General features: G+C 40.2%; 1 protein-coding gene across 2 annotated transcripts in view; it reads left to right on the forward strand.

Moving 5' to 3' along the window:
* The first annotated feature begins 245 nt into the window (after positions 1–245).
* klf13 (KLF transcription factor 13) overlaps positions 246–13,301 on the forward strand; it is a 60,479-nt gene continuing 47,423 nt past the window's right edge. The window contains exon 1 of one of the 2 annotated variants that reach the window (XM_036963550.2): positions 246–3,601. In XM_036963550.2, coding sequence (XP_036819445.2) covers positions 3,154–3,601 — 448 coding nt within the window. In that variant the 5' untranslated portion in view covers positions 246–3,153. The other variant, XM_090223317.1, reaches the window with a different exon arrangement.

A 13,301-nucleotide genomic window follows, 5' to 3' on the forward strand; every position in this document is an offset into this window, starting at 1 on the left:
CTAACCTGTACCCCTACCCTGACCTAACCTGTACCCCTACCCTGACCTAACCTGTACCCCTACCCTGACCTAACCTGTACCCCTACCATGACCTAACCTGTACCCCTACCCTGACCTAACCTGTACCCCTACCCTGACCTAACCTGTACCCCTACCCTGACCTAACCTGTACCCCTGCACATTGACGTGGTACCGGCGCCCCCTTAGTACATAGTCTCGTTATTGTTATTTTATTGTTTTACTTTTTATTATGTTTTCTTTACTTTCCTTTATTTGGTAAATATTCTCTTAACTCTTTCTTGAACTGCACTGTTGGTTAAGGGCTTGTAAGTAAAGCATTTCACAGTAAGACCTACACCCATTGTATTCTGGCACACGTGACAAATAAAGTTTGATTTGATTTGAAACTGGGCTGCACTTCCTAACGTCCTGCCCAAGGTATGACCATATTAGAGACACGTATTTCCTTTAGATTACACAGATCCACAAAGAATTCGAAAACAAATCCAATTTTGAGAAACTCCCATATCTATTGGGTGAAATACCACAGTGTGACATCACAGCAGCAAGATTTGATGACCTGTTGCCACGAGAAAAGGGCAAACCAGTGAAGAACAAACACCATCGCAAATATAACCCATATTTATGTTTATTTATTTTCCCTTTTGTACTTTAACAGCGAGAGAGAGAGAGACCAGTGAGAGAGAGACTAGAGAGAGAGATATTAGAGAGAGAGAGAGAGAGAGAGAGAGAGAGAGAGAGAGAGAGAGAGAGAGAGACTAGAGAGCGGGAGAGAGAGGGAGAAAAACTAGAGAGCAGGAGAGAGAGGGAAAGAGGGAGAGAGAGGGAGGGAGAGAGGGAGAGAGAGGAAGAGAGGGAGAGAGACTAGAGAGCGGGAGAGAAAGGGAGAAAGACTAGAGTGCAGGAGAGAGAGGGAGGAAGAGAGGGAGAGAGAGAGAGAGAGAGGGAGAGAGAGAGGGAGAGAGAGAGAGGGAGAGGGAGAGAGAGAGAGAGAGAGAGAAGATGGGAATATCCAGATATTAAGGTGTATTCCTATCTTAGCAAACTATTTGACATTTAAAAGTAATATATGGATAAGTGAAGATGCAGCACTATCTTCTTACATTACCTTTAAAACAGTTGCAGGGCAAGTAATATATTACATTATAGACTACACTAAGACAGTAATATATTACATTATGGACTACAATAAGACAGTAATATATTACATTATAGACTACACTAAGACAGTAATATATTACACATTATGGACTACACTAAGACAGTAATATATTACATTATGGACTACAATAAGACAGTAATATATTACATTATGGACTACACTAAGACAGTAATATATTACATTATGGACTACACTAAGACAGTAATATATTACATTATGGACTACACTAAGACAGTAATATATTACACATTATGGACTACACTAAGACAGTAATATATTACATTATGGACTACACTAAGACAGTAATATATTACATTATGGACTACACTAAGACAGTAATATATTACATTATGGACTACACTAAGACAGTAATATATTACATTACGGACTACACTAAGACAGTAATATATTACATTATGGACTACACTAATACAGTAATATATTACACATTATGGACTACACTAAGACAGTAATATATTACACATTATGGACTACAATAAGACAGTATATATTACACATTATGGACTACACTAAGACAGTAATATATTACATTATGGACTACACTAAGACAGTAATATATTACATTATGGACTACACTAAGACAGTAATATATTACATTATGGACTACACTAAGACAGTAATATATTACATTATGGACTACACTAAGACAGTAATATATTACATTATGGACTACACTAAGACAGTAATATATTACATTATGGACTACACTAAGACAGTAATATATTACATTATGGACTACAATAAGACAGTAATATATTACATTATGGACTACAATAAGACAGTAATATATTACATTATGGACTACACTAAGACAGTAATATATTACATTATGGACTACACTAAGACAGTAATATATTACATTATGGACTACACTAAGACAGTAATATATTACATTATGGACTACAATAAGACAGTAATATATTACATTATGGACTACACTAAGACAGTAATATATTACATTATGGACTACACTAAGACAGTAATATATTACATTATGGACTACACTAAGACAGTAATATATTACATTATGGACTACACTAAGACAGTAATATATTACATTATGGACTACACTAAGACAGTAATATATTACATTATGGACTACACTAAGACAGTAATATATTACATTATGGACTACACTAAGACAGTAATATATGACATTATGGACTACACTAAGACAGTAATATATGACATTATGGACTACACTAAGACAGTAATATATTACACATTACAGATTACAGTAGTGCCTTCATAACATATTTATTGCATAGCCTACTTTACATACAGTATAGTATCTCTTATTCCTCTTGCACTGAGACGTTTTTTTTCTCTAGAAGATAAGAGAGAGAGAGAGAGAGAGAGAGAGAGGGGAGGGCTCTTTATCGCAGATACAACAGTCCACAGCACTGTCTCTCTGTATAGTACATCATGTCCCGATCTAACTTTGTTTTTAACGAGGTCACGATTCTGGCGCTCTGGAACGCATCGGTATCCAATGGATAAGCAGCTGCAAGACGACACACCCCTTTTTATGCATGAAGTTGGGCACGCCCCCAGCATGGAAACAGCTTCTAGTCGACTCGGCACATTGACCTGTCACAATGCAGGAGACAACTAGGGAAATATCACTGGGATGGAGTATGTTCATTTGGCTACAGAAAGAAAGAAAAGTTATCATCATTTCATAACTGTGTAATTTCCAAAGACCGGAAAGGGATTCATACTCGACGTGTTTACGTTTAGATTTTATTTTGGGGATCTAGGATGGCGATTCCATGGAGAAGCCGGTAACATGTATGATGTGAGTTGTTTCCTATTGATAGCATACTGAGACCAAAGCTACCTCCATAATCACATAAAGGGATCAAACCCGACCGAAATCCTTTATACCAGAACATAGTTGTTATATTTGAATGTCACCAACGACGCATCGGTGTTCCGTTTGAGGGGATATGGATCATTTCGCCGCTGAGTGCCTTGTGTCTATGTCCAGTCGGGCTGTCGTTCACCCTAAAGAGAACAGAGAGTTCAAAACAGAGCCAGCCTGCTGTCCAAGGAACGATGGAGAGGACATGGTCAAAGACAACTCCTCTCTTTTCGTGGTGGCGAGGATTCTAGCGGATTTTAACCAGCAGGCACCCACGACCACTAGCGATATTGCCGAGCAGGCAAAAATACCAGAAGGGTGCGTATCGCCAGCTCCAGTCACAGAGGATGGGAATACTGCCACACCTATCCTCGTCAGCCCCGCCGCCGACCTCACACAAAGAGGCAGTAAACGTGTCAGAGGTCGATCCGAACCGGAATCGCCGCAGAAAAAGCACAAATGTCATTATTCAGGTTGTGAAAAAGTTTACGGGAAGTCGTCCCACCTCAAAGCGCACCTAAGGACACACACAGGTCAGTTCCCTTTAAAAAAAATTACATTCAAATGCATTATTTATAGTGATGTTAAACTCCCCATTATTTATTTTGTTCAGTTTCACTAGTAGCCTAGTATTGTGAAGAACTGGGTGTGAATAGGGACGAATAGTGACCCTAAATTGGATGAGAGCCAACGCATTGATGCAATGCACAACGTGTCACACATACGGTCGCTCACGGTGAACTATTCTATTGACCCGTTTGCACATATAAAACGCTTTAAAAAAAACCCACATGATCTAACTATTCTGTTAATATACACTTAACCCTGTAAACAATCCTCTCTGAAACAATGTTAAGAGCTGCAGTGAATGAGAGAGCTGCGTTACATTGTAGCCTTGTCTGTATTTACTGGCCGGTGAATAAGTTGAGCGCGTGGAGAAAACACTCAACTCAATGACCTGCTGTATGGCTGATGTAGAACAGCAGGTGCAGCGAAATGGGATTCATACAACTCAACTATACCACTATGGGCTTTGTTTCAGTTGATAGAAAAACACAAGAAACACGGTGCACATAACAACAACAACAAAACGATTAGACTTTTATCAGAAAACGTTTCTGAGAAAGTCAAATCAATTTCTTTACTGTAAACTATAAATCCAATAGGAAAGGATGGATGGAGGGAGAGAAAGAGAGAGAGAGAGATAGACAGAGAGGGTAAAGAGAGAAAGAGTGGGAGAGAGAGAGAGAGATGGTAAGTGTGACTCTAAGCTCTTTGTTTTGCTGTGGGAGGATGTACCACACCCCCTTCACTCTTTCTTCACTAGTTACCACAGCCACAAAGTCATAATTATGGAAAAACCGCGCCTATTTCTGCAATTTATCTTCTTAAAATCGGATTTTAACCCTAACCTTAAATTAAGACAAAAAAAAGCTATTTTTGTTTTCATGAATTTTCAAAAATATAGCAAATTTTTCACTTTGTGCTTTTGGTAACTAGTGACAACCCCTTCCCTGCCAACATCAGTTCTCTCTCTCTCTCTCTCTCTCTCTCTCTCTCTCTCTCTCTCTCTCTCAGTCTGTCTCTACCTCTCTCTCCCTCAGTCTCTCTCTCTCTCTCTCTCTCTCTCTCTCTCTCTCTCTCTCTCTCTCTCTCTCTCTCTCTCTCTGTCTCAGTCTCTCTCTCCCTCTCTCTATCTCTCTCTCTCTCTCTCGCTCTCTCTCTTTCTCTCTGTTTCTGTTTCTCTCTCTCAGTCTCTCTCTCTCTCTCGGCTCCAGGCCCAGCCCCAGACACACACTCTGCCTGCCTTACAGCCAATCTGTCCAGCAACAGACTCAGCTAGCAGAGCTCAGACACAGATGAGTGTTCCCCATAAGATGCTTCATATCATATCATTAGGTGGGACATATAAACTCCACAAGCGTAATCCATGTTATTACCACGTGATAAAGCAGTGTGCCAGAGCTCAGACACAGGGAGTGTTTCCCATAGGATAAGATGCTTCATGTCATTAGATGGAGAACATAATGTCCTCGATCTGCCATCCTATAGCTTTCTGAGACCCAGCAGTTCATTGTTGTCCTCTCTAATGGTCATGTTGTTTTTCTCCGTGTCCCAGAGGCCATGCATGCCACTGTGTTGGGACTTGTTGTACCTTTGACAGGTACATTCTGGGCTTTTCAATGATATCACGTGTGTGAGGCTTCGTCCTCTTTTCTTCTCTGTTCTTCAAAAAAGCTACCATCACAAATACTATCACAATTACTATCACAAGTACCATCACAATTACTATCACAATTACTATCACAATTACCATCACAAGTACCATCACAATTACTATCACAATTACTATCACAATTGCCATCTCAATTACCATCACAATTACTATCACAATTACCATCACAATTACCAGCACAATTACCATCACAATTACTATCACAATTACTATCACAATTACCATCACAATTACTATCACAATTACCATCTCAATTACCATCACAATTGCCATCTCAATTACCATCACAATTACTATCACAATTACCATCACAATTACTATCACAATTACTATCACAATTGCCATCACAATTACTATCACAATTACCATCTCAATTACCATCACAATTGCCATCTCAATTACCATCACAATTACTATCACAATTACCATCACAATTACTATCACAATTACCATCTCAATTACCATCACAATTACTATCACAATTACCATCACAAGTACTATCACAATTACCATCTCAATTACCATCACAATTACTATCACAATTACCATCACAATTACTATCACAATTACCATCACAATTACCATCACAATTACTATCACAATTACCATCTCAATTACCATCTCAATTGTCATCACAATTACCATCTCAATTACCATCTCAATTACCATCTCAATTACCATAACAATGACCATCACAATTACCATCTCAATTACCATCTCAATTACCATAACAATGACCATCACAATTACCATCTCAATTACCATCACAATTACCATCACAATTACCAGCACAATTACCATCACAATTACCATCACAATTACCATCACAATTACCATCTCAATTACCATCTCAATTACTATCACAATTACTATCACAATTACCATCACAATTACCATCACAATTACCAGCACAATTACCATCACAATTACCATCACAATTACCATCTCAATTACCATCTCAATTACTATCACAATTACCATCACAATTACCATCACAATTACCATCACAATTACCAGCACAATTACCAGCACAATTACCATCACAATTACCATCACAATTACCATCACAATTACCATCTCAATTACCATCTCAATTACTATCACAATTACCATCACAATTACCAGCACAATTTCCATCACAATTTCCATCACAATTACCATCTCAATTACCATCTCAATTACTATCACAATTACCATCACAATTTCCATCACAATTTCCATCACAATTTGCACATGTTATGGTAAGTGTGTGTAATTGTGTAAATATATTTTTTGTGAGTTTGGTATTCAAATGCTTTCTAACAGGTAAATACTTCAGGAAAAGTTTGGTGAGTTTTCAGTGCAATGTAATCATGTTGTCCCATTTAAATCAGACCTGTCCTCTGTATCTATGTTTTCTACCTACGGACCCAGGTTACAGTAATGTTAAATGTTTCATATTTACTATCAACCGAGACCTAATGGCCACTACAGTACACATACAAAATAGTGACGAAATAACTACTCCACCCCTCCCCACACACAACCCCCCCCCCACCCCTCCCCACACACAACCCCCCCCCCCACCCCTCCCCACACACAACCCCCCCCCACCCCTCCCCACACACAACCCCCCCCCCCACCCCTCCCCACACACAACCCCCCCCACCCCTCCCCAAACACAACCCCCCCCCACCCCTTCCCACACACAACCCCCCCCCACCCCTCCCCACACACAACCCCCCCCACCCCTCCCCACACACAACCCCCCCCACCCCTCCCCACACACAACGCCCCCCCCTCCCCACACACAACCCCCCCCCCCCACCCCTCCCAACACAGATGACTCTGTACCGTAATACCCTGTATATAGCCTCCACATTGACTCTGTACCATAACACCCTGTATATAGTCTCCACATTGACTCTGTACTGGTACCCCCTGTATATAGCCTCCACATTGACTCTGTACCGTAACACCCTGTATATAGCCTCCACATTGACTCTGTACCGTAATACCCTGTATATAGCCTCCACAATGACTCTGTACCGTAATACCCTGTATATAGTCTCCACTTTGACTCTGTACCGTAATACCCTGTATATAGCCTCCACATTGACTCTGTACCGTAACAGCCTGTATATAGCCTCCATATTGACTCTGTACCGTAATACCCTGTATATAGTCTCCACTTTGACTCTGTACCGTAATACCCTGTATATAGCCTCCACATTGACTCTGTACCGTAACAGCCTGTATATAGCCTCCATATTGACTCTGTACCGTAATACCCTGTATATAGTCTCCACTTTGACTCTGTACCGTAATACCCTGTATATAGTCTCCATTTTGACTCTGTTCCGTAATACCCTGTATATAGCCTCCACATTGACTCGGTACCGTAATACCCTGTATATAGTCTCCATATTGACTCGGTACCGTAATACCCTGTATATAGTCTCCATATTGACTCTGTACCGTAACAGCCTGTATATAGCCTCCATATTGACTCTGTACCGTAATACCCTGTATATAGTCTCCACTTTGACTCTGTACCGTAATACCCTGTATATAGCCTCCACATTGACTCTGTACCGTAACAGCCTGTATATAGCCTCCATATTGACTCTGTACCGTAATACCCTGTATATAGTCTCCACTTTGACTCTGTACCGTAATACCCTGTATATAGTCTCCATTTTGACTCTGTTCAGTAATACCCTGTATATAGCCTCCACATTGACTCGGTACCGTAATACCCTGTATATAGTCTCCATATTGACTCGGTACCGTAATACCCTGTATATAGCCTCCACATTGACTCTGTTCCGTAATACCCTGTATATAGCCTCCACATTGACTCTGTACCGTAATACCCTGTATATAGCCTCCACATTGACTCTGTACCGTAATACCCTGTATATAGTCTCCACATTGACTGTACCGTAATACCCTGTATATAGCCTCCACATTGACTCTGTACCGTAATACCCTGTATATAGCCTCCACATTGACTCTGTACCGTAATACCCTGTATATAGTCTCCACATTGACTCTGTACCGTAATACCCTGTATATAGTCTCCATATTGTTATTTTTACTGCTGCTCTTTAATTTTTGTTACTTTTATCTATTTTTTACTAAGCACTTAATTTTATGAGGCGGTATTAAGGGAGAGTATCAGAGATCTGTAGATGGGGTTAGGGTTAGAGGGGAGTAGATGGGGTTAGGGTTAGAGGGTTAGGGTTAGAGGGGAGTATCAGAGATGTGTAGATGGGGTTAGGGTTAGAGGGTTAGGGTTAGAGGTCAGTATCCGAGATGTGTAGATGGGGTTAGGGTTAGAGGGTTAGGGTTAGAGGGCAGTACCAGAGATGTGTAGATGGGGTTAGGGTTAGAGGGTTAGGGTTAGAGGGCAGTACCAGAGATGTGTAGATGGGGTTAGGGTTAGAGGGTTAGGGTTAGAGGGGAGTAGATGGGGTTAGGGTTAGAGGGTTAGGGTTAGAGGTCAGTATCCGAGATGTGTAGATGGGGTTAGGGTTAGAGGGTTAGGGTTAGAGGGCAGTACCAGAGATGTGTAGATGGGGTTAGGGTTAGAGGGTTAGGGTTAGAGGGCAGTACCAGAGATGTGTAGATGGGGTTAGGGTTAGAGGGTTAGGGTTAGAGGGCAGTACCAGAGATGTGTAGATGGGGTTAGGGTTAGAGGGGAGTATCAGAGATGTGTAGATGGATAGGGTTAGGGTTAGAGGGGAGTATCAGAGATGTGTAGATGGATGGGGTTAGAGGGGAGTATCAGAGATGCCCATCCCCTGACCCCATAACTAGTCTAGGAGCCCTGAATAGTCTTAGGCTGCGTCCCAAATGTCTGCCTATTCCCTATTTAGTGCACTACTTTTGACCAGGGCCCATAGGGATATGCACTATAAAAAAACACAGGATGCTATTTGGAACTCAGTCATAGACAGCGTAACACTGACAGCCCACAGAAACAATACACTATACAGATACTATATAGACATATTATTATATTGGACATAGACAGCGTAACACTGACAGCCCACAGAAACAATACACTATACAGATATTATATAGACATATTATTATATTGGACATAGACAGCGTAACACTGACAGCCCATAGAAACAATACACTATACAGATACTATATAGACATATTATTATATTGGACATAGACAGCGTAACACTGACAGCCCACAGAAACACTATACAGATACTATATAGACATATTATTATATTGGACATAGACAGCATAACACTGACAGCCCATAGAAACACTATACAGATATTATATAGACATATTATTATATTGGACATAGACAGCGTAACACTGACAGCCCACAGAAACAATATACAGATACTATATAGACATATTATTATATTGGACATAGACAGCGTAACACTGACAGCCCACAGAAACACTATACAGATATTATATAGACATATTATTATATTGGACATAGACAGCGTAACACTGACAGCCCATAGAAACACTATACAGATATTATATAGACATATTATTATATTGGACATAGACAGCGTAACACTGACAGCCCATAGAAACACTATACAGATATTATATAGACATATTATTATATTGGACATAGACAGCGTAACACTGACAGCCCATAGAAACAATACACTATACAGATACTATATAGACATATTATTATATTGGACATAGACAGCGTAACACTGACAGCCCATAGAAACAATATACAGATACTATATAGACATATTATTATATTGGACATAGACAGCATAACACTGACAGCCCATAGAAACAATATACAGATACTATATAGACATATTATTATATTGGACATAGACAGCGTAACACTGACAGCCCATAGAAACAATACACTATACAGATACTATATAGACATATTATTATATTGGACATAGACAGCGTAACACTGACAGCCCATAGAAACAATACACTATACAGATACTATATAGACATATTATTATATTGGACATAGACAGCATAACACTGACAGCCCATAGAAACAATACACAGATACTATATAGACATATTATTATATTGGACATAGACAGCATAACACTGACAGCCCACAGAAACACTATACAGATACTATATAGACATATTATTATATTGGACATAGACAGCGTAACACTGACAGCCCATAGAAACAATATACAGATACTATATAGACATATTATTATATTGGACATAGACAGCATAACACTGACAGCCCACCCACAGAAGCACTATACAGATATTATATAGACATATTATTATATTGGACATAGACAGCATAACACTGACAGCCCACAGAAACACTATACAGATACTATATAGACATATTATTATATTGGACATAGACAGCATAACACTGACAGCCCACAGAAACAATACACTATACAGATACTATATAGACATATTATTATATTGGACATAGACAGCATAACACTGACAGCCCACAGAAACAATACACTATACAGATATTATATAGACATATTATTATATTGGACATAGACAGCATAACACTGACAGCCCATAGAAACAATACACTATACAGATATTATATAGACATATTATTATATTGGACATAGACAGCGTAACACTGACAGCCCATAGAAACAATATACAGATACTATATAGACATATTATTATATTGGACATAGACAGCGTAACACTGACAGCCCATAGAAACAATATACAGATACTATATAGACATATTATTATATTGGACATAGACAGCGTAACACTGACAGCCCACAGAAACAATACACTATACAGATATTATATAGACATATTATTATATTGGACATAGACAGCGTAACACTGACAGCCCATAGAAACAATACACTATACAGATACTATATAGACATATTATTATATTGGACATAGACAGCGTAACACTGACAGCCCATAGAAACAATATACAGATACTATATAGACATATTATTATATTGGACATAGACAGCATAACACTGACAGCCCATAGAAACAATACACTATACAGATACTATATAGACATATTATTATATTGGACATAGACAGCATAACACTGACAGCCCACAGAAACAATATACAGATACTATATAGACATATTATTATATTGGACATAGACAGCATAACACTGACAGCCCATAGAAACACTATACAGATACTATATAGACATATTATTATATTGGACATAGACAGCGTAACACTGACAGCCCATAGAAACAATACACTATACAGATACTATATAGACATATTATTATATTGGACATAGACAGCGTAACACTGACAGCCCATAGAAACACTATACAGATATTATATAGACATATTATTATATTGGACATAGACAGCGTAACACTGACAGCCCACAGAAACAATACACTATACAGATATTATATAGACATATTATTATATTGGACATAGACAGCGTAACACTGACAGCCCACAGAAACAATACACTATACAGATATTATATAGACATATTATTATATTGGACATAGACAGCATAACACTGACAGCCCACAGAAACAATACACTATACAGATACTATATAGACATATTATTATATTGGACATAGACAGCATAACACTGACAGCCCACAGAAACAATACACTATACAGATATTGTATAGACATATTATTATATTGGACATAGACAGCGTAACACTGACAGCCCACAGAAACACTATACAGATACTATATAGACATATTATTATATTGGACATAGACAGCATAACACTGACAGCCCACAGAAACACTATACAGATATTATATAGACATATTATTATATTGGTGAATGAAATGAGCTGTTATGCAATAATTCATCAGGTTCACAGCTGGAAGGGGTTGGCCTGTTGGCTCTTTTCGTTTTTACATGTAACACGTCTCTACAAGGACTTTATCTTTGATGATCAAAGCCTTCCTAGACTTTCAGAAGCCTTTGTAGATTACAACTACAGAAGACAGATGCTCCGTGAACGTTACGCTAGGATTTGCAACAGATACGTTCCTAGATAGATCGATACAAGTGATTCATTTGTGGTCGTTTGGTGTCTCTGGACGGTGACCGAATGATGCAGATGTTCTGTACTCGACTACTAACCCTACCCCCATCCCATCTAACCCTACCCCCTTCCCCTCTAACCCTACCCCCATCCCCTCTAACCCTACCCCCATCCCCTCTAACCCTACCCCCATCCCCTCTAACCCTACCCCCATCCCATCTAACCCTACCCCCTTCCCCTCTAACCCTACCCCCATCCCCTCTAACCCTACCCCCATCCCCTCAAACCCTACCCTACCCCATCCCCTCTAAACCTACCCCCATCCCATCTAACCCTACCCCCATCCCCTCTAACCCTACCCCCATCCCCCCATCCCCTCTAACCCTACCCCCATCCCATCTAACCCTACCCCCTTCCCCTCTAACCCTACCCCCATCCCCTCTAACCCTACCCTACCCCATCCCATCTAAACCTACCCCCATCCCATCTAACCCTACCCCCATCTCCTCTAACCCTACCCCCATCCCCTCTAACCCTACCCCTATCCCATCTAACCCTACCCCCATCCCCTCTAACCCTACCCCATCCCCTCTAACCCTACCCTACCCCATCCCATCTAAACCTACCCCCATCCCATCTAACCCTACCCCCTTCCCATCTAACCCTACCCCCATCCCCTCTAACCCTACCCCATCCCCTCTAACCCTACCCTACCCCATCCCATCTAAACCTACCCCCTTCCCATCTAACCCTACCCCCTTCCCATCTAACCCTACCCCCATCCCCTCTAACCCTACCCCATCCCCTCTAACCCTACCCCCATCCCCTCTAACCCCATCCATCTACACATCTCTGATACTCCCCTCTAACCCTACCCCCATCTACACATCTCTGATACTCCCCTCTAACCCTAACCCTATCCATCTACACGTCTCTGATACTCCCCTCTAACCCTAACCCTATCCATCTACACATCGCTGATACTCCCCTCTAACCCTAACCCTATCCATCTACACATCTCTGATACTCC

Source organism: Oncorhynchus mykiss, chromosome 26, assembly GCF_057628025.1.
Source record: "Oncorhynchus mykiss isolate SJ-2025 chromosome 26, ASM5762802v1, whole genome shotgun sequence".
Classification (NCBI taxonomy): Eukaryota; Metazoa; Chordata; class Actinopteri; order Salmoniformes; family Salmonidae; genus Oncorhynchus; species Oncorhynchus mykiss.